The following is a 24,609-nucleotide window of genomic DNA, read 5'->3' on the forward strand; positions in this document are numbered from 1 at the left end:
TACAGTTATTATTATATTATTAGAAATTAATGTTACAGTTATTATTATATTATTAGAAATTAATGTTACAGTTATTATTATATTATTAGACATTAATGTTACGTTATTATTATATTATTAGAAATTAATGTTACAGTTATTATTATATTATTAGAAATTAATGTTACAGTTATTATTATATTATTAGAAATTAATGTTACAGTTATTATTATATTATTAGAAATTAATGTTACAGTTATTATTATATTATTATAAATTAATGTTACGGTTATTATTATATTATTAGAAATTAATGTTACAGTTATTATTATATTATTAGAAATTAATGTTACAGTTATTATTATATTATTATAAATTAATGTTACAGTTATGATTATATTATTAGAAATTAATGTTACAGTTATTATTATATTATTATTAGAAATTAATGTTACAATTATTATTATATTATTAGAAATTAATGTTATAGTTATTATTATATTATTAGAAATTAATGTTACAGTTATTATTATATTATTAGAAATTAATGTTATTACAGTTATTATTATATTATTAGAAATTAATGTTACAGTTATTATTATATTATTAGAAATTAATGTTATTAGTTATTATTATATTATTATAAATTAATGTTACAGTTATTATTATATTATTATAAATTAATGTTACAGTTATGATTATATTATTAGAAATTAATGTTACAGTTATTATTATATTATTAGAAATTAATGTTACAGTTATTATTATATTATTAGACATTAATGTTACGTTATTATTATATTATTAGAAATTAATGTTACAGTTATTATTATATTATTAGAAATTAATGTTACAGTTATTATTATATTATTAGAAATTAATGTTACAGTTATTATTATATTATTAGAAATTAATGTTACAGTTATTATTATATTATTATAAATTAATGTTACGGTTATTATTATATTATTAGAAATTAATGTTACGGTTATTATTATATTATTAGAAATTAATGTTACAGTTATTATTATATTATTATAAATTAATGTTACAGTTATTATTATATTATTATAAATTAATGTTACAGTTATTATTATATTATTATAAATTAATGTTACAGTTATTATTATATTATTAGAAATTAATGTTACAGTTATTATTATATTATTAGAAATTAATGTTACAGTTATTATTATATCACGACGTTCCATAGACAAGTGATTTTGATTTCAACAGCATTGACTTACAGATGAGATTTCTTATAATCGTTTCCATATCTATTAGAGAAAATACATGGGCCACACCAGCTACTATTGGCTCAAGGAGTCTCAGCATAAGATTCTAATAATACTACTAAGTTCGGAATACCACACGTGTATGGCTCCTTCTCCTTTTCTGAGAATCCTTTGAAATCATCCCATGCTGGATCATATAAACAAAAAAAAATATTTTTTTTGCTAGCCCTTTTCTGTAGTCAATAATTATCCCATAAATGCAATTTATAAGGTCAATTTTATTTTACTTTGATAAAATATTCAAGGATTATTCCTACAAGTCGACTATATTGGTGAAATAAACATCCAAACTGTCTACCTTGAACATGACTCATAGAAACAAATGAGGGGTAATTTGCACATTTTTTAGCACGTGGGTCCAGGATGACTTATATATACATTGCTGTAGTTATTCTGAGGAGCAGAAATAACATGAAGTCCAACGAAACAACTTGCGATGCTCATACGTTTCAGCAAGTAAAATGTATTTTAAAGAGATTAGTTTCGTAATGAGCTACTGTCACCTAGAACATAAACTCTATCACTGCTAAGAAATCTTAATTTGCATTGTCCTTTAGATATTACAGTTCTGTTAAGCCTTGTTTTTAAAATTGTTTTTATACGACTTTTTAAAACTTATATTACGTAAAGAACAGTTTCTGTATAATTCGAAAATACGTCTTTGTCATCTACACGCTTTTGTCACATCATTCGGAACATTTCTGTCTATCAATTTATATTAAATACTGTGATAATAACAAGAGCTTCATTTTATACATATTTTCTATTTATAGAGCACATGTACTTGTAATATTAAAATGAAGGAGATCACTAGAAAACTTTTAAATGTAAAATTATGGTATTAAAAAGATAAATTGTAGTTTGTACTGCCTTCCCTTTTTCTTTACCCTCATGTAACACGTCATGTTCAAAAGTGTAACATTTTTTATGAAAGGGACACGGAAATACGGAAACTGGAAAAGCTGACCATCAAGAAACGTATTAAATTACAGATATTTTTAGGAGTTTCGTTTGTTTTGATTTACGCGCAAAGCTACACGAGGGCTATTTGCGCTAGGTGTCCCTAATTTAGCAGTGTAAGACTAGAGGTAACGCAGCTAGTGATCACCACCCACCGCCAACTCTTGGGCTACTCTTTTACCAACTAATAGTGGGATTGATTATCACATTATAACGCCCCCACCTGCTCAAAGGGCAAGCATATTCGGTGTGACGGGGATTCGAACCTGCCACCCTCAGATTACGAGTCGAGTGCCTTAACCATTTGGCCATGCGAAGCGACGTGAAAAGCTACACGAGAGCTGAGACGGGGATTCGTACCTTCAATGCTCAGATTGAGAATCGAGATCTTTAACCAATTGGCCATGCCAGGTCAGTTTTTAAGATAAACAAAAATATAATTGTTTTTAAAATCTAAGGTCGTTTTTCATAATTGTCATAGAAAAAATTCTAAAAGTTCTTGTTTTTTCCCAATACCAAAACCACTAATTTTATATTTTGTTTTGATTAATTTTACGAGTGCTACTACTCAGCTCTCATCTGGAATAACAACTGTTTATAGAATGGTTACAAAAACTTCACTTTCAAGTGTAGCAACTGACAATTAGTCTGACAGAATAACGTTAGAATATGTCATAGAATGTTTTGAGGTGGACCATAACTCACAACGATGTTCCTTTTCTTATGGCCAAGCGTGTTAAGGCGTGCGACTCGTAATCTGAGGGTCGCGAGTTCCCATCCCGGTCGCGCCAAACATGCTCGCCCTTTCAGCCGTGCGGGCGTTATATATGTTACGGTCAATCCCACTATTCGTTGGTAAAAGAGTAGCCCAAGAGTTGGCGGTGTGTGGTGATGACTAGCTGCCTTCCCTCTAGTCTTACACTGCTAAATTAAGGACGGCTAGCACAGATAGCCCTCGAGTAGCTTTGTGCGAAATTCCAAAACAAACAAACAAACAAATAATCCTTTTCTTAATATTGGTTTTCAAGATGCGCTTCCCTTTCATGTTTATCATCTTTGTGTAATTTTTTATGGATAAACTCTCGATCACATGGTTAATATATAGCTTTTTCTTGGCTCAAGACTCATGGTTTGCAATAATAAAAAGTAACAGCTAATATACTGTTACAAAAAAATGTATTTTTCTTGTATGGTTCTACTTGTGGGAAATTCTTTTTCACAAGGTTGCCTTTTTCATCTTTTAATCATAAAACTATATGAAATAACTATACTTTCATGCCATTTGTTAACCATAAAGCATCCAACAATTGGCTATTTTTACTCTGGCCTTTGTGAGTATCGAAACCCAAGTTTTAACGTTATAAGCCCCCATACGTACTGTTGAAGCAGTTGGGGGGCCAACAAACTAACAGAATGCTGGGTGAGCAAAAAAGTCTGGAATCATAGGCAATTAAACACATTTTGCAGAATGGGATGTATATGGTGTCCTTGTAGTTCGAGTGTTTGTGTTCTTCTTATAGCCAAGCCTCATAGAGGGGAATCGAACCCCTGATTTTAGCGTTGTAAAACTGTAGACGTACCGCTGTACTAGCGAGGGGCATTGTAGTTGGAAACAAGTTTTGATTAACTCGGCATTCTAATGTTTTCACTGCACCATAATAAGTCACATATATGAAATTAAGAAACGCTGCAAATCACCCATGGTTCCAGAGGTTTTGAACATCCTGTATTTGTAGATTTCCAACGAATTACATTAAATAGTAAACATAATCAGAACAATGAGCGGAATTCCCAATTTTTTGACACTAGGCAATTTAAAACTGAAATTTAAAACGTGTGTAAAAACAAAACAGGGAATCAAAACAATGAACGGAATTCCCAAAGGGTAGGTTTCGTCGAATTGGCTAATCCATTAACATCTTTTGACATTAGGCAATTTAAAAACTGAAATTTAAAACGTGTGTAAAGATAAAACAGGGAATTTTTTATTGAGGTTTTTACTAAAATACACAAAAGCGTGGTCATCACCAGTATTTTAATAACATATTACTGTACAGTATTTGGTATTTTACTGTACATCTATTTAAATAAACCTGAAATATAGCTGCTGTTATTGTGTATTCTAGCCTGTACCTCTTTAACACACATTAAAATGTGTACAAGAACAGCCTAGAAATCCTAGGATTTATGATAAATTATTCAACGAATATAAATGATCTTTATGTTTGTTTGTTTTTGAAGTTTGCACAGAGCTACTCGAGGGCTATCTGCGCTAGCCGTCCCTAATTTAGTAGTGTAAGACTAGAGGGAAGGCAGCTAGTCATCACCACCCACTGCCATCTCTTGGGGTACTCTTTTACCAACGAATAGTGGGATTGACCGTCACATTATAACGCCCCCACGGCTGAAAGGGCGAGCATGTTTGGCGCGACGGGGATGCGAACCCACGACCCTCAGATTTCGAGTCGCACGCCTTAACACGCTTGGCCATGCCGGGCCTTGATCTTTGTGCCTCAGCTTCTTCTGTTATTTGGATCTATAGATATCATAAATCAAACTATTTATAATATCTGTATGTCTTAGTTACCTTTACTGGCTCATTTGATAGACAATTCTTTGAAGGAGTTGTTTCTCACGCTGGTTATATGTAAAGATAAAGGAATAAAAAATTCTACTTTTCAGTTCTCTTAATGAATCTCGTCCGACTATAGTATGGCATATTATTATGTGAAGATTTGTAGTGGCTTAGAATTGTAGCATTATTTGCTTGTTTTGTTGTTAAAAACATAGCCAACCAATGGCCTATCTGTGATTTACCCACCATTGGTATTGAAATTTGATGTTTAGTGTTATAAGCTTTACGCTTAACACTGAGCCATTGGGGAGTTGAGAGATCCAAATGGTATAGTAGTTGTTCAGGAACTGGATAGCAAAATCATTTATTTTTGTGCATAAATGTTTTAGTAAAATTTGTAAACATCTTGTAGTTTTAAGCAAAGTTAGTTCTTGGTGAGAATGATCTTGTGAAATAAGAAGGACTTTTGGGTCTTCGTTTAGTGAACTTAAATCATGCTTTAGTCACGTAGTCATTTATAGAATTAACCAGTTATACAAAGGAAAAGTTTTCATGTTTTAATTATTGATTAGTAACGAAGTTTAATCTAATTAAATTTTTATATCATAAATAAATGAATAAAACAAAAACATAAATAATTAATAATTAGACTTAGGTGTTTCTGCAGCCAACAAGAAGCATGACAACATTGATACCTAACCGTCACAAACATACTGGAAGAACTTGAAAATAGTTGTTTACTGTACGAATGAAACAGATATTGGTATTGAAAAACGAAGAGTTTTAAAGGAAGGACAGAAAACACACACATAAAAATGCACAACTACATAAAACCAATATGGCGTCGTTTTTATTATTTATTTATGTCTACAAGCATATATATCACAAATTACATGCCCTTTGGAGGGTTGATTAATTTTATTCTTCACTCGATAACACAAAAGGAACATTTTTATTTTCCTAAAGTTTCTAGATAAACACATATGGCAAAGCCAAGGCTTAGTTACAGATACACACACACACACCAAAAAGAAACAACAACAACAAAAATATCTGATAACGTGATATGCCTTCACTGGCACTATATGCTTGTTCTCCCTACAAAAATACTGATTGTGGTCACTTTACGACCCTCTGGGCTACAAACTATATCGTCTTTTCAAACTTGTGTGAAACATTAATTTATCTTTCCAAAACTTTTTAACGGTCTTTGAAAAGCTACAAGCAACGTTAAAAACAATAAGAAATTCAATTTCGGAAAAAAATCTTTTATTTTACATCACTCGTGAAGTGTGATCATATTACTGATTTTACTGAGTAATGATCTGGTAGTAAACAATGCGATGACGACGACCAAAGGTTCCTGGTCAGTAAATTAGACGTGAGGAAAATGAATAAATAAACAGGAACAAGATATTTTCTTGGCACTTTTCTCGCATTACCTTAAACCAATTGTTTATTAATTAATTTAGAAACTTTCATTTTTATTTTAAGCAAATAATATTTGAAAATTGAAATCGCCAGTTACAAATAAATTTCATACCTCAAGTACTTTAAGAAAGATGCTCGTTGCGAAACGTAAAAAACAAACAAAACAATAAACGAACAAACAAACCAAACCATACTTCATGTTTGTCAGCACAGTCACCCAAATGGCGCCATAGTAATTGATGTTTGGCAATCCTGTAACCCGCAGAATCAAAGCCAAATAGTGAGACCACTACTGTACAGTCTTAATTGCATGGGGTAGTTTAAAAGCCTTAGGTCCCAGGTAAAACTTGCGTCTTTGTCTGTGCTTGCTTCCATATTTGAAAGTTTACATTATTTTGTAACGCTGCGAGTTGTTCCGCGCCAAGTTTTATCTTCTCACTTATCTCTCGTGCGTCTATTAGAAGCTTGGATTTCATTTTCACGAAGTGATCGTATTCAGCGTATTCCTCACTAGATAAATAGCGATGGAGAAATGTCGACACCTGGTGGCTGCGTTTGTCAATACTTTCTTTTAGCCGTCGAGCTTCTTCGTGTTGTCCAAGCAATTTGTCGTATTTTTCTTGAAGGACTCTCTATAAAGAAACCGAAACGATGATACAGTCTAAGTTTCAAATATTAAACTCTTTCAAGTAAACACAATTATATGGTAAAAAAAGGTGTTCTCGGCTGTTATGAAATAATGTAAACTTCGTCTCAAATGTCTTTATTTGTTCATTTATTATACTTCGAGTTCTGACATTCATGAATAATTGTAGTGTAAAGGATTTAACATGATATCGATTTTGAAAATTCTCTGAAGACAAAGAAAGTAGCTCACAGTTGAAACAACCAGTTATATGCCCAAGTTGACTCACTAGATGACGCTTCGTGCCACCTATACTGATTCGTTGTTGAGTGTAATGACACTCTTTAACATAATGGAAAGTTATTCCAAATGTGGACTGATCGTTTTAGAGGTAAAGCTATAAAACATACCTATTACCTATTATCAGTTACGTCACTTGGATCAGATGATATTAAGGTTCTCTTGTAAGCAATAAGATGAAACATAAAGAACAACAATTAGGTTTTACTAAATTTTTGAAATAAAATCCTAAAATATTACTATGGTATATTAATAACATTACTAACTTTTTCTTCCTCTCCAGCCTCTATAGATAAGCAAAATAGAGCGTTCTGGGCTCGTGCAAGCCTTCCTGACAGTGACAGCAACAAATTGATTATTTTCTCAAGTTCTTCAATATGTAGTCGATATTTTTCAAATTCGTTTGGTTTAACCAATTGTTCTACTCGTGACGTCACTTCTTTTCCAAGAACTTCGTTTTGGACCATTTCTTCCCGAAGGACAGTGTGCTCTAATCGAAGACATTCTAATTTCCGGTCTATACTAGCAATTAATTCTTCCTGAAAGTATGTCCAAACTACAATTATAAATTTTTTCTATTGGTATTAAGAAAATTTAAATAAATAAATATAAAAATATATACATAAATAAAACTAACCAATTATAATTTTCAACTATATTGTGAAAATATTTACATAAAATACAGTTGTATCCAATAGGATATTGGAGAAAATGTTTTTTTGCTTATTATGATTAAAAGCAACAACAAACAAACAAAAACCTTTTATTTATAAACGCTCAATAAATGTTTTGGAACTTTACAATATTTAATACTCTAATTATTCACAATTAAGTTAGAGGAGTGATGTCATGTAACACCTTTGATATTTTTAAATGTTTATTTTAATAAGCTCTTAATATACTGGTGTAAATATTCTTTACTTAATGTTTCATATTAAATATTTTTTTGTTTAAAGTTCATTCGATGACACTAATTATTTATGTAATTGCGTTAAGAAATGGACGGCCTCAGGGCTTTTCTAAAATACACTAATAACGTGAGACTTATTGACCATGTTACAATAAACCTCAGAAACTTGATTAGGCTCTGTATAAAAGTTTGTATATCGAACAAATCAGGGAAGTCTCAACAAATCGATATAGAGTTTGCAAAGAGTTAGTGTAAGTAAGAATTTAAAGCAATTAGTGAGTTAGATTAAAGCTTTAGCATGAACTTAAATCAATGAGGACATAATTTTATCCGTTCATGATTTAAGTTATGTAGTTGTGTCAAAGTAGACACAATTGGAATTGTGATTATACGATTCCTCAAAGAATTGAATTTTGGCAAAAAATATTTTTAATTGTCGAATTAACAGTTGGCTGTTATAATTTAATTATTTTATTTCTATGAGGATTCACCAAGTTTTAAAAAACAAATAAACTGATGAGTTCTTTATTAATACCGAGGAATTCAGTCAGAAGTGTTTGATCAAAGATATGATTATTTTTACAATCAGATGAAGTTCACCAACTTTGTTCACACCAGAAAGCAAAGCATTTCTTTATTTTCACTACCAACATACATTCTTTAAAACTATAGTACATATTTTTGATAGTTTTTGTCATAACTTAACAACTTTCTGTACATAGTTCGAAAATTCATGTTTTATGAAATTTGCTTAACATAATTTTCATTAAATTTAGAAAGAACTACAACAATAACAAAAAGGAGGCAAGCTTTCCTTTTTTTCTATAACAATAAAAACCGAAAATCGAAAAAAAGTTTCAATTTTATTAATAAGTGGTGTTTATATAAACAATTGAAGAATTAAGGTCCGTGGTTGTTACTCACACACACATATATATATATGTATGTGTTATAAAAGCTTAATTATACATTAGTCATGACCTTTGACCATTCTTTATATCCTCTGTGAATACAACTAATGTTCCCTAACCATCAATTCCTGGTTAAAATTCGTATGACATGGTTAGAATTTACTCACATGATATGATTAAAGTTTGACACGAGGAGGATTTTAAATACCTTTTTGATGCTTAATTCGTTATTCAAAGACCAGTCCTCGGGGCCCATCTCTTGAATGTATCCAGTCAAGAGTTTAGCTTTGGATTCAGATGTGGTAAAATAGGCACTGTTATGGGACAGCTCATTTCTTTCTCTGGATTAATAAAATATTTAAGTAATATTTTTTTTTATTATTGCCTTATTAACAAGTACATATCAAAATTTTGGAATAAGACAATTTCAAAGTTAGACCCACAGAATTTATACTTATTTCTCAGTAAAAACAAACCATATTTGTGTTAAATGCACATATTATCAATGGAATTACTCCATAACAGAGACAATTAGTTTATTTTTTATTCATATATAAATTAATCAAAAGGTTTTGTACAATAACAGTGAAATATTGTTCTAATTTCATTTACATGCTGACTAGGTAGATAATTCATTGAGAAGCTCTCAATAAAAGTTTGGTGGAATGGTTTAAGGGATATTACATTCTGTGATTTCCCTATTTTTAATTAATTTTATTTTTACAATTTCAAGAACAAATTTGCACAATGCACTCTTAGTTGTTTGATCACAACGGGTATCAAAACCCGATTTTTAAACTTCTAAGTCCAGAGACTTACCGCTGAGGCAGTGGGAAACTTTTTACTAATGGGACTTAGTTAATGACGCTATGAGTTGAAAATTATATTTTAGATGGAGTTTCAAATATAACTTGAAACAAAGCTGGAGAGTGAAGTTGTCATGAATCAATTTGGTGACCACTTAGGTTAGCCGGGCAAAGTAACGAAGAGCGTTACTTGCTTTCAACGTTTTTTATTCCACTGTTTAACATGCCAATTTTTTTCTGGTACATGAAATGAATTTACTTGTAATTTTTTAATATGCAGTGTCTGTATTATTTATTTAACCAGAAATAATTCTTCAAGTGATATTCAAGATAATTTTCTATATCAAAACGTCAGAGTTCCAAACAGAGAAAAAGCCATTTTAGATCCATTACTGACTAGTAATAAAGATATTTTGGGAAAGTTGAAGTGGGGGAGAAGTTATCACTGTGCAAAATTAAGTTTGATGTGTTAGTACATGGGATGATGTGTTAGTACATGGGATAAAAATAAAAGACAATTTTGAGGCAGTGAGACAAGGTTTCTCATTATTGAATTAGGATTAAAAGGTGATTTAAAATGAAAATGCTTTTAATTCAAGTTAGGTATGCTCCCAAATTGAGAAAAATGATAACAGGGAAGATCACAGTTGACTTGTTTACCGAAGTGAAAATAGCATAAAATCAGAAAATAAACTTACAGAATTATTGGAAAGCTATGAATTTGGTTAAAAAACAAATTAGGAACTCCAAAGTGAATTATGAGAAACAGCCGGGCAATTATAATAAAATTAACAGCAATGATTTTTGTTGTTGTTAAAAGTAAACAGAACTTTAAAATGGTGATTGGACTCTGAAAGAATGTTGATAAAAAGGTTTTTGTTAAATATCATGAGATGGCTGAGATTATAAATGTTTTCTTCATTTCTGTTTTATAGAAGAAGATATTATTAATATTTCTGATACTCATAAATATGCATCTCTATGGGAGATATATTATATTGAACTGAATTATGTAAACATTAATCCGTCAGTGACAGTAGAAGGATTGAGAGATATACGTAAAGCATTGCGACTAAACAAGACTTTCTTCAGGGTTTTAAAGAAGGTCACATGTTAACACTCCTACGAAAAGACGTTTCTAGTCCTGATTTCTCCAAGCCCGTTCCCCTGGCTGTGGTTTCGCTAGATAGTAGATAGGGACAGTGGGAATCTCGTTAATCCATTCATTAATGGATTTAAATGGCAATTTCATTTAAATACAAATTTATTAGCCTAATATTAATAACCTTTCAAGTTGCTCTGGGGCCTATTAGGCCCCACTTTTCGTAGGAGTGTTAAATATGCTGGTCTCACTCTTGTGATTTTGATAGTTCAATAGTGGGAAGGCATAAGAGGATGGGAGAGTTACTGTTGTTGCTTTTATTTCTAAAGAGGAGTAATAGGAACTGCTCTCGGAATTACAGACTGGGTAATCTTACTCCTGTAATATGGAACATTCTAGAGAACCTGATAAAAGTAGATTTTTCAGTGAACAGTTTACCCAGAATTAATTTGTTCTCATTAACCTGTTGACCTTTCTTGAAGATGTTTTTTATTATCTAGACTATGAAAAAGGTATAGTCTCAGTGTAATTAGATGATCAGATAGTTTCAGATATGGTGTTACACAAAATAATGGTTGAGAACATAACGCTGGTAGGGGTTGAGTGGAAGAGAAATTAATTGAAATCTGTGGTGGTTGTATGAGAAAGAATGAAACATTGTTATTAACCAGCACTCTTGTTAATAGTGGAACATTTAATTCTTATATGAACTGGAATACTTGAAATTATTGAGCTTATAATACTAAGTATATACCATAATTTTAATAATTTTGAAATAAGTTGAAACATAGTTCTATTAGAATCTCAACAACAGAGGGAGTACTTGTTTTCACAGAAATCTTTCGTATAATGTTTGATATTTAGTTTGAATTCTACCAGCACATAACCCTAAAATTAGTCACTATTTATTTGTAATATATTTTCTGTTGCTCATCCCTTTCATATAAAACAGAGCTGTTCGTCTCTTTGTGTTTAGTATCATAATTTGGCGGTGAAAGTATGAGTTCGAATTTAATTAAATGGGCAAGCAATCACACGAACTCTTCTAGTTTGGAAGCCATTAAAATTTTAACTCTTTTATGCCGTGAATGTAATCTTTAATATTGCGCGTATAATGGGTATCTATGTACCAGATGAATGGATTATGTATTACTGCTAAAAACGGTGTAGAGAGGAAGGTCCACGACTCATTTTGTAGTGTTACTTTTAAAGCTTGTTATTGTCGATTGCCTTGATTAATGAACTAATAAAAAAAAAGGATTTCCACTACATATTGCGCATTACTTGGTGTACACGAGCTATTAAGTTTTCACCATTATCTGTTTAAACACAATCCTTTCACGTGAAACTCTATGACTTGAAACAATAAGAAAGTAGATCTCTAGCTTTAAAGTAAAGAAAGGTTGTGCTAAGTAACTACAGTAAAGTAGGAAGGAAAATCATGCTATTGCACGTGATGGAGTTGATTGGAATATATTTCAGGCTAAATGGAAAATCATTATGTATTTAAAATTAACGATTAAGCATTACTACAATAAACGTCAAATTACATTTTGATAATTACATGAAATGGGTTTTAGGCTTATGTTTTATCAACTGTCACGCTTATTACGCACAAGATCCAAAAATACTTTTTTTTTTGTTTGATACGACACAAAATATTGTTTCTGCGTAATTTTCAAAGAACTGTAGCTTAAGAGAAATTGGGAAAATGTGTTACAAATAATTCAAATAACCTATATACCCATTTGATGCTATGTGTTCAATTAAACACACTACCTGCCGGACATATTTGATAAACAGGAAGAGGCAGTCTGCTTGACCATTTCATCTTGGTTTGAGGACGTTTTCCTTGTCGGCTGTCCACCTCTCTCCAACTCTAGGTTAAAAAGTCCTTCCATATAATCAGATATGGTCTTGTGATTTGGAGCTGGCACTGCAAAAAAAAAAAAATAAATAAATAAACGAAGTGCAATAATGTAAGTGAATTAGTTTTTACCAACGAATAGTGAGATTAACCGTCATATTATAACGCCTCGACAGCTGAAAGAGCGAAATACACACATGTAAAAAAAATGTTAACGTCAAACAATTACAATAAGATATTCCAGTTAATATTGTCAATAGAAGTTTTAGGTAAAAAATACAGAAATTGTGTTATAACGATACTTGTCTGAATAATGTGTTCAATGTAGTCCGTAGTTGAAAACAAAACCAAAACTGCTCACCTTACTGTGCGGCAGATTTATGGAATTTTGTATATTTGGAATTAATGCCAACATGCAGGGTGATGATAAAATTATGTTTTTAAGAAGTTCTGAATTTGTGTACTGTTCCTACTTTTGTTTTTAAACTTTAATGAGACAAATAACTTGGTAAAACTTAAAACAGGATACAATAATGAAATCATAAAATTGCGCCGGGATTTTCTTATTAATATTAAATAATACTGAAACGTACACCAGTACGTGAACAAAATATTTTAACAGAACATAATGTTTCGTTGAATGTTCATATTTCTTTAAGGTTGTATTAATCTAGTATTTAAAAGTATTAGTTGTACTTTTATCTAGTAATGTTAAATAATTTTGAAAAACTTTATTAGTTCCTGTAGTTATTTTCTTATGAATGTCATTATTTACACAACTTTAGATAGAGGCCATTTAATCTAAGTGCTAATCCTCGACTCTACTTACATCTGAACACAAATTAAGCATTTACAGGTATTTAACTCACGTGGGATTCTAGCCAAAACATAATTTCTTTCGCATAGTGTGTTTGTTTGTTCATTTTTGAATTTCGCGCGAAGTTACACGAAGTTACGCTAGCCGTTCTTAATTTAGCAGTGTAAGACTAGAGGAAAGGCAGCTAGTCATCACCACCCACCGCCAACTCTGGGGCCACTTTTTTACTATCGAATAATGGGATTGACCAAACATTATGACGCCCCCATATCTGAAAGGACAAGCATGTTTGGTGCTTTCGGATACATTTTATAACGTTGAGTTTTAAACAACGTTCAGTAGTGCTACAGCCAATGGCTTTATTGTCTGATTATTGATGCACTTCTACGTTAGACTTTGTAAACATAGCATAACGCAACAATGAATGTAATAAATATCGTATAGTAAACATACATAAAAAATTGTTACATCCAAGATATGCTTTCTTTCACGTCGTAAAATTCGGGACCTTTTACAGAACATTGATTCATATATCTCATTTACTTTACGTCGTTTATTTATGAACATCAATTCTTAAAAAAACACACGCATACGAAGTCATTGATTTCGCGAGAGATAAATATAATATATTATGGTTTTTAAATTAAGTGGTACATCAAAAGTATTACAAGGAAAAGATTCAATAGTTATTTATATTATGTATTTACTCCTAAGACTATCTGTCGCTGAGCCTATTTTTGACCTACTGCCAAAGCGGAAGGTAGCCAGTCAGCAGTTCACTTAACACCCACCAACAATGCTGAGAGATTCAACGTCAGTATTTTAATACACGCATAGCTCAACTTTTGAGGAAAAATATCTCGAATCGTGTATCGTGACTCGGTTTGCCATCTCCAACATCGAGAGTTCCACCAGAGGAAAATCCACGCCTTATTCAAGAGGTAATTCTTTATTAAAAACTATTTGTGTTGCATTAATAAAAACAAACAACAACAACGGACAAACCTCTCACAAAGCCAATATTTTTTGAACTTCATTTATGCTAAGGTAATTAAAAGTTTTTTCAGCTTAAAAATAAGTACCATCACTTAATTACAAACCGTTCAACAGAAAGATGAATGAACAAAGAAAAAGTACATTACTGAGAACAAACGAAGTTGGTGGAATATACATGTGACACAGAAGCGAAAGTACAATCTAGAACAATGCTTTTTTCCTTACATTAAAAGCATCAGCATGGAAAGAAGTTTAATACGTAATGACATAACGTACGTTTATTACCACAAAAAAACTCTTTAATTCTTCATAGACATGTTTCTTTAAATTTTTTAATGATGCATACTTTCAAAAATTATGCTTACGACCTGAAGTTCACTTGTTACTTTGTGCTGTTAGGTGCGACTTTTATTCGCTTTGTTATTTGACTAGCGAACTGTTATGAGCGTAATAACGTTTTATAAATATCGCAATATCTCTTCAAATATTTGCTTTTTAAAGGGTTTCTTCATGGTTGAGCATGGGCGGACAAACACATGACTGATATTTCTCGTAATCTGAGTGTCGCAGTTTCGAATCCCCGTCACATCAAAGTGACGGTCAATCACACTATTCATTGGTTAAAGAGTTGGCGGTGGGTGGTAATGACTAGTTGATTTCCTTCTAGTCTTACACTGCTAAATTACGGACGGCTAGCGCAGATAGCCCTCGTGTAGCTTTGAGCGAAATTCAAAAACAAAACAAACATACCCTGAGGTATATGTATAATACATAATAATCCTTTTAGTCATTTGGTGAAATTTTACAGAGACAAGATAGAAATGTCAGTGAAACTTGAAATATTAAACCTCATAAGGCTGTCGAAATCTCTCCAGTGTAGTTCACTTGTTTCTAACTCAAGGGAAAATCAACCCTAATGTGAACAAAAAGTTAAAGCTCTACTTCTTGCTGCCCTTATTAACTGGGTGGCGAATGACCTGGTGTACAATTTAACGAATCTCGATAAAGTGAGTACGCCATTTTGTGTTTTGCGAGAAAAAAAGTAAATTACAATGTTCTGTTGTCACAAACGGAGATTTTAACATGAAATTTACCAATTATAGTTCAATTTAATACTCTTTAATTACAACTGTCCGCATCAACATGTAATGAGTTGTTAGTTCTTGTGTTAAAAGCGTTCAAAGTATTATGTGTTGTTAGTTCTTAACTACCTGGCCGTCCACTCGTAATCCGAGGGTTGTGGGTTCGAATCCCCTCGTCACACCAAACATACTCGCCCTTTCAGCCGTGACGGTCAATCTCACTATTCGTTGGTAAAAGAATAGCCCAAGAGTTGTCTTCCCCCTAGTCTTACAATGCTAAATTTGGGATGGCTAGTGCAGATAGCTCCTGTGTAGATTTTGCACGAAATCCAATAACAGATAATATTCATGATTACATTACACCATAATGATTACAAAAAATAAACACAGTGAAGGAGAAATATAACTATAATTTCGTTTCTTAAATCACATCATGGATTTAAAAAAAAACTCCTTTTATGATCTATTAGCGATTGCTGCGCGCATGCCATCGGTTGTCTATTCATTGCTGTATATAGAGTTTTAAATTTATCGAAAGCTCAAGGACATTGAAATTACTGACTTTAAACCAAGGAAAATAAACAGCCTCCGCAAGCTGTTAGAGAAATTTTCACATTATATCAGAAGTTCTATACAGTTTATGTGAAGAATTATTTATGTGTGAAAGCATACCCAATTTTCAGCAATGGTGTACATAATGTGTGTAAAAAATTCCAAGTGTGTAAGTTCTTTAGTGATGGGAGATAAAAATGAAAAAGCAACTAGAACTACTTATCTGTACTTAGTATGTTGTTCGCATATGTTATGTTGTGAAATAGGAACTGCATTGGGATCTCCAACGGGTTCTAAAAAAAAGTAAAATTCCCATCTGGCTAAGCCTAACATTACTTGAAGGTGTGGTTTTTCAATTCAACATATTCTATACAACACTTGTTTCTAGGGAATTTTTGTATTTTTGCCTTATTACATTTATTTATACATATGGTACAAAACATCAGATGTCGAGATATAACATTTTCAGGTTCGAAAATTTAAGCAAACAAAAATCAACGACTTTATGCAAAATACTTACAGAATATCTAAAGATTTGTACAATTTGATATTGAGTCATGTAATGTCTTAGAATAAGAAAGGCTTAATCAGTTCTTCACACACACATCTTCTGCAATAAGATACTTCAGTTTTGAAAAACTAAGTAATTAGTTTCTTTATATATACAAAAATATTCTAATTAAAGTTTAATTCAAAGCTCAGCAAACCACCACGAGTTACACAATCAATATTACACACTACTCACGTTGTGCCGATTTTAGTTATTTACAAAAAACATACGTTTCTCTGACTAAGTGTAATTAAAGGGATCGTCTAAAATAAAAAAAAATCAGTAAAATATGAACTGTACAAACGATAAGTACAGTGTAAGCTATGCTGAATAAAATAAGGGAATTTCCGTTTATTTCAGTCTGTTTTTTTTTACTGATTTAATTATATGGAAAATTAAACACGAACATTTTTTTTACTAGAAATAGGTTTGGTTTGTTTTGAAGTTCGCGCAAAGCTACACGAGGGCTATCTGCACCAGCCGTCCCTAATTTTGCAGTGTAAGAACTAGAGGGAAGGTAATTGGTCATCACCACCCACAGCCAACTCTTGGGATACTCTTTTACCAATGAATAATGGGATTGACCGTCATATTACAGCGCCCCACGGCTGAAAGGGCGAGCATGTTTGGTGCGACGGGGATTCGAGCCTGTGACCCTTAGATTACGAGTCGAGTGTCTTAATCACCTGACCATTTACTAGAAATAGGACTTTCGTGATAAAGTGAACGTTATATTAATGTTTTATCCTATAAACACATAAACATGAAGTGAACTATAAAAGGAGATATCTTTTTTATTTTAACACATTTTATTAAACTAAATATTTGCAAGCGTTTGTAATGGGTACGATTCCTTTATATTAAAAAAAAAACTCTTCATAAGAAAGTAAGACACAGTATAATTCTTACACGCAACGGTTTTCCAGTTTGAAATGATGCCCATTTAGCTTTACATGGCCTGACAGTAATGTGGTATTTTAATCAGCATTTGTATTGTATCCTTTTTGTTGGCATATTCAGATTATTGGCAAAATGTGATCATGTAGCTTAAGTGAATACAAACACACAAAAAGAGAGAGAGAGAAAGGCTTACCAAGTAAGTTTTTAAGTATGGTGTCATCGCAGTGGTTGACAAAATCTTTTGATAACCTTTCACATTCTATTTCTTCTCTGGTTTTATATTTACGTCCAAGTCTTGGTGTATCTGTGGTCTGGGTTGCACTACTTTTTCTTTTTACTGTAAGCCCTTTGTTGCTTTCATTGTTTATTTGTTGACCGTGATGATTGCTTGTATTATTTTGTTGCACTATAATCGACTGGTGTGGCTCTTCTTCGGAAAATCTTTCATCCACCATTGTTTCTTTTTCTTCATCGTAATGCAAGGTAGGTACTCCAACATACTGACCATTTAGAATAGGGTTGTGATTCTCTATCAATTTTTCTTGGAGAAATTTAGTACAATGAATATTTACTTCTGGTTCATATTGAAAAGAGACTTCATGATTGGATATCAGAGAGTCGCTATTTTGATTATCTGTTTGTTTTAACGAGTGAGATAATATTAACTTCTTTAATGGAGAAGAACTACCATGACTAGCATTAGCACTTTGAAACTGAGAATCGTTACCGGCTGAGGAATCTTTGTTGGTAGAAACTGTGGTCCTCGTTTGGCTATCTTCAGAGATGTTTTCTAGCTGAAAGGATTGATCTGGTGTCGCGGGAAACTTGTGGTCAGAACTTGAACTTGGAGATCCTCGGTCAACGAGACATCGGCTATCTGACCAAGTTCGTTCCCGAATGGAGTTCGAGTGAAATATTAGAGTGGTACCTTGTTTTCTAATATTGTGTAGCTTCTCCCATGAAGCAGGAGAGACTCGAATCTGATCATCCTGTGAGGATTTGGAGACTGGATACGACAGGTCAAGGGACCCTGAAGTTGAAGATGATCTCCAATAGTTACCATCAAAGCCTTGTCTTCCTAGTTTTCGTTCACTCCTGTATGACATGTAAGAGTTTTTCGGATAAACACTGAAACAAAGACAAAAATGATTACAATTAATTTAAAGCACAAGAAAAATCAAAGAATGAAAGCATCTGTTTGTTTTAAAAAAGCTGTTTGACGAAGCAATTGGATGGCAATATGTATACAGCTACATAGATTCATTCTGTTAAATAGCTATATGGCCTAAAATATTATATCCATATTTTAGCGATCTATATGATGATAGTTGTTGACAATTCGCTACGCCAGGTACTTATTAAAAATCTATGAAAGAAACAGAGCGCAAGTGACTTCTCGAAGTCAGTTAAAACAATAAGTCTTGAGTGGATACAAATTGCACGAGAAAAAACCGCCATGCAACGCTAGTTTGAAGAAACGAGTTTCCAGCTGGTTTATACTAACAGGCTGTAGGTCGCCATTTCCACTCTTATTTCTTTCTGCTTGGTTGCTCATTCCTATCAACGTAGGCGTCTTCAAATTTCTTGGTTGCTAGCTCTAATCGTTGGTTTATTATAAACTCCTCGGAGTTACTCGGGAAACATGAATAAGTTACAGAAAACAGTTATTTAATGAAGGATATTTAGAAATGTTACAGTTACAGAAACTATTCGACACTGAGCTTCTGCCAGTCAAGTGACCCACAATAGGCTGTAATGCTTACATCACACCTGCTTCTACCTGCTAGTAGACAGACTGACTCAGCACGGGTCCTCACATAAGCAGAGCCTGCGGGGTAAGCAAGTCGTACATGTACTACACGCGTTGCTGTTGGAGGGAAAAGACGTTAGGGAGAACATGCTACGGGGTCATAAGAGATCTAACCTATCTCCACGTCACAATGGGCGGGGGGAGTCACCTTCAACTGTGGAGCCTCATAGGTAAACGGTACAGGTATGTGTGAGAGCAACTGGCCTGAAAACACAAGATTAGTTTACATATACACTCGAAGCAAACACGAAGTTTTCAATGAGTTCACTGAGACGTAATCTACACCAGTAAAAAAAATGAGAAAAATATCCTTTAGGCTTGGTTGCTTTGTTGGGTTTTCAGGTTTATTTTAACTAGTGTATTTAAATGCATGATTAGTAAGTAGTGTTTATAGCAAATAGATGTGGAATATTTATATATATATATTTGATTTGAATAAGTAATAAATATTTAGTAGCATAATACTACTTGAAGCTACATATTATAAACTGGTATTAAACATCTTCTATTAATATTAATTCTTCTTCGAAGCTTGAATAAACTGTTTACTTTATAAAAAGGCTCAACTACTTTGATATCTCTGCTTTGTATAATATCAATCATAAACTGTACTGCGGATGCTATACAACAGAATGGATAATTTACGAAGTATTAAGTACGCACGTGGATGCGTGTAGTGTAAGTTAAGATTAAAATGACTATAACGAGTATAAACAGAAGCTCGAGGTTGTGATATGAATTATCATTATTGGTATTTAACAGAAGGTGTGAGTTTAGCAGTTATCTAAAACATTCTAAAAACAAATGTTCAGTTAACAGCAAACTGTGAGTTAAAATGCAAAAGAAACCTAAATAAAATCAGTGATTCGATAATCTTAATTACTTGGTAGTTATTTATCGAGAATGCGTTTTAACTTCATATGGGTTTCTCGTCATCTCGAAATCATTAAATGTGTTTACTATTAAGCAGAGAGCTACGCAATTTGTATTTTTCTTATAACAGAACTAAGTTCCTGAGGTAAGTGTTATAAATCCTTAAGCTTAGCGCTGAGCTATCAGGAAGTTATTAATTTCGTTATTCCAATATACTGATTCACGTACACTGAACCCCTTAATATCCTTTCTACTTAATACGTTAAGAATGAAATACTAAGACGAACGAGAAATGGTACCTTTGAAATCGATTTAATTGGTTTACATCGTTCATTTCATAAAGTTTAAGAGAGGTTTGTGTAAGGTAAAAATATATTGATACATTTTAAATGTCAAGTCGATGGTCACTTTAATATGTCAAACACTTAGAACATGATTCAAAACAAATTTATAACACAGGTCTCTATAAGACAGGTCCTTCAAGGTTTTAACATGTTCTTGAACAGTAGGCAGGTTTTGTTTTCGGTTTCACAAGTGGTTAAAGTACTCCGTGTTACAGTTTCTTTTAGTTATCTGTAAAAACAAGAAGTCGATTTTCCTTGAGACAGACTTAAGAGACTTGTTACTCTGTATTATATTTAATTTGGTTTTACCTTGTATGCTAGATATCATGGTGATCTTGGTATGTGGCGTGGAACAAGAACTACTGAGACAGCGGTAAGAATACGGATTTACAACACTTAAATGAGGGGCTCGATTCCCCTCGATAAACACAACAAATAGCGTGATGTGACTTTGCTACAGGAACAATACACACACAGAGTAGAGTGGTCTTTTTACACAAAAAATAGAACCTTATAATGCTATTATTTATACAACAGCGATTAAAACTGATTGTTTCCCGCTGGTGCAGTGGTAAGTCTACGGATTTACACCACTCAAATGAGGGGCACGATTCCCTTCCGGAGATTCAGCAGATAGTCCGAAGTGGCTTTGGTATAAGAGGAAAACATATTGAAAACTGAAACTTTTAACTTGCTGCTGTATCCGATCCAGTGATCGAAACTCGATTTTCGATTTTGGACTGTTTTAAACAAAAATAAAAGAAGAATTTTAACTGGTGAAAGTTTACCAATCATTGTCTTCACGAGTAAGACTTAAACAGTAATATGTCGGACATTGCTACGAATAAATAATTTTCATGTCCTCAGTATAATAGATTATGCAAGATTTTACATTTATAACTTACTGTATAAAAGAATGTCTCAACGTTTATATGAGTTTTGCTACCGTGGAAGGTGAACAAAATATTACCGATCCTGTGCCCAAAGTTTGCCTACCTAACTTCTGCCCAAAGTTCGCCTACCTAGCTTCTGCCCAAAGTTTGCCTACCTAGCTTCTGCCCAAAGGTTGCCAACCTAACTTCTGCCTAAAGTTTGCCTACCTAGCTTCTGCCCAAAGGTTGCCAACCTAACTTCTGCCCAAAGTTTGCCAACCTAGCTTCTGTCCAAAGTTTGCCTACCTAGCTTCTGCCCAAAGGTTGCCTACCTAACGTCTGCCCAGTTTGCCAACCGATCTTCTACCCAAAGGTTGCCTACCTAACTTCCTTACTTTAACATATGAATATTTCTTTTTTTCCCACCGTGTGTCGGCGGCAAGTTACGAACTTAAAATGCTAAAATACTGGCTTCAACTCCCTTCTGTGGAAACAGATAGCCCTTTGTGTGGTTTTTGGGATAAAATAAGCAAACAGATAATGCTATTTTTATAATTTCACCTGGTGAAAATATCATAAAACCTAAAAAATCAGATCTTTTAAGTACAACCGCGTTTTATTTTTTATCTTTACAAACGTGCGTATACATTATTTTGTTTTTATAACATAATATAGAATCATTTATCTTTGAATAAAACCTCTTTTCTTATGTTCATCAGTTCTTGTATCATATCCCATGGTAAAGTTGAATATGAATTGAATATTTTACACTAAACGAATAGTATGTGCGTTTTCTTAAAGCAAAGCTACATCAGGCTATCTGCTGAGTCCACCGAGGGGAATCAAACCCCTGATTTTAGCATTGTAAATCCGTAGACTTACCGTTGTACCAAACGTTCATAAAGCACTTCGGTACTAGTATTACCAAATAATGCAAGTTATTTATTGTATGTTTTAGGCCATCTGACCGTTTTACACTAGAATCCAGCTTTATTACATTATTTTAGATAATTTACCAACCATATTGAAAATTATTTCAGATAAAATTAGTAATTCATACTTACTCATAAGATACTTAGCATAAATTCTTAAGTACTGTAAGTTTCATATGACAAATAGTTTGTTTGTTGCTGAACACAAAGTTACAAAACGTGCTATATGTGGTCTGCCCACCATATACACAGAAGCTCGGAATTCAGCATCATGAGAACACACTTACCGCTGAGCCACTAAGGTAGAAATTTTCCAAAATAATCAATAACTTCATTCATTTGAATTTATTGCTTTTCTTAATATAATATTCTCTTATAATGACTCAATTTTTAAGACTAATTCAAGGATACTTTACTAATGGATTTAACAGCAAATACAGTGATAGAACTATATATAAAGATAATATAATTTTATTACAATTCTTTAACAGTTTTAAAAGTTTCTAAACAAAAGCTCTAAAACACACTAAACAAATTCCTTAGTGTGGGGCCCGGCATGGCCAAGCGTGTTAAGGCGTGCGACTCGTAATCTGAGGGTCGCGGGTTCGCATCCCGGTCGCGCCAAACATGCTCGCTCTTTCAGCCGTGGGGTCGTTATAATGTGACGGTCAATCCCACTATTCGTTGGTAAAAGAGTAACCTAAGATTTGGCGGTGGGGTTGGTGGTGATGACTAGCTGCCTTCCCTCTAGTCTTACACTGCTAAATTAGAAAGAGCTAGCGCAGATAGCCCTCGTGTAGCTTTGTGCGCAATTCAAAAGACAAAACAAACACAATTTGTTGCAGTAACTTATGAAAACAGTGAAATATTATTGATATAAATAAGATATATCAAGCTCTTTTGCAAAACGAGTTCAGAATTTTTACAGGTTTTTCAAAATTTGTAGCAATTCGAAAAGTTTCATAACTACGCCTGTTAATGTCCCGATAACTTTTTGTACGTACAGAGTCGTAACCAACTAGTACGAAAAATGAAAAGGACTAGAATGGATAAGTTAGAGAAACATAGCTGCAAAAAATTAAAAAAAAAACACGACAAAACAAAGAGCTGGCAACAACTATATATTACAGAAAAACAGATAAAAAATTTCGAAGCGCGCCTTTACGTCTGCGAAATTTAAGTCAATGCAGTGATTGCGTTGAAAATTTATAAGTATGATGACGTCACCGTTTAATCCACAACATAAAACTCTTCTAATGCTGTGAATTTGTGTCAATAACCAGTTGTTTATGAAGGAAACGTTCACCAGCACTCGTTACTACTCGGGTAAAGTGAGAGCGTAAAACGTCAGTAAAAAGATATGGTGATACCAATATTCTCCATACCAATAAAAATACATCCGTTTTCACAATCGACTGAAAAAAAGAATTGTATGTTTGTTTTTGAATTTTGCACAAAGCTACTCGAGGGCTATCTGTGCTAGCCGTCCCTAATTTAGTAGTGTAAGACTAGAGGGAAGGCAGCTAGTCATCATCACCCACCGCCAAATTTTGGGCTATTTTTTACCAACAAATAGTGGGGTTGACAGTCACATTATAACGCCCCCACTGAAAGGACAAGCATGTTTGGTGTGACGAGATTTTAACCCGCGACCTTCGAATTACGAGTAAAGTGCCATAAACACTGGGGCCGTTTAAAATGTAATTAATAAAAACAACTGTTATTATGCTCCCCGATAGTGCAGCGGTATGTCTACGGATTTGCAACGGTGGACTCAGCAGATAGCCCGAAGTGGCTTTGCTATAAGAAAACACACACACGATTATTATTCATTGTATGTGAATTCCTAAACTATAAATTGTCTTTTTACTAAGGTTATTAGATTGAAACAGCAACAGAAAAGCAAAACAATGTTTTCACTGTAAATCATGTTATATGAAATATATTTCTTCAAATTTCCAACTAATAAAATATAACTATAATAATATTTAAATTCTTTTGAAAAAACATTTAATTCAAATATTAAATAGTTAAAGTTTTTTCTTCTAATATACAAAGGGAGCTCATTACACTTTATTCCAATGATCTGTATGCGCTGAAGCAACAACTCTTCGTTGTAG

At 32.8% G+C, this 24,609-nt stretch overlaps 1 protein-coding gene across 2 annotated transcripts in view; it reads right to left on the minus strand.

Moving 5' to 3' along the window:
- Positions 1–5,648: 5,648 nt before the first annotated feature.
- LOC143251968 (uncharacterized) overlaps positions 5,649–24,609 on the minus strand; it is a 133,295-nt gene continuing 114,334 nt past the window's right edge. For both annotated transcript variants that reach the window (XM_076503385.1, XM_076503384.1), the window contains exons 5-9: positions 17,852–18,786; positions 12,674–12,830; positions 9,195–9,327; positions 7,432–7,704; positions 5,649–6,872 (exon numbers count right to left, since the gene is read on the minus strand). In XM_076503385.1, the coding sequence (XP_076359500.1) occupies positions 6,570–6,872; positions 7,432–7,704; positions 9,195–9,327; positions 12,674–12,830; positions 17,852–18,786 (1,801 nt within the window). In that variant the 3' untranslated portion in view covers positions 5,649–6,569. The remainder of the gene's footprint in view (positions 6,873–7,431; positions 7,705–9,194; positions 9,328–12,673; positions 12,831–17,851; positions 18,787–24,609) is intronic.

The sequence above is a fragment of the Tachypleus tridentatus genome, chromosome 6 (assembly GCF_004210375.1).
Source record: "Tachypleus tridentatus isolate NWPU-2018 chromosome 6, ASM421037v1, whole genome shotgun sequence".
Lineage (NCBI taxonomy): Eukaryota > Metazoa > Arthropoda > Merostomata > Xiphosura > Limulidae > Tachypleus > Tachypleus tridentatus.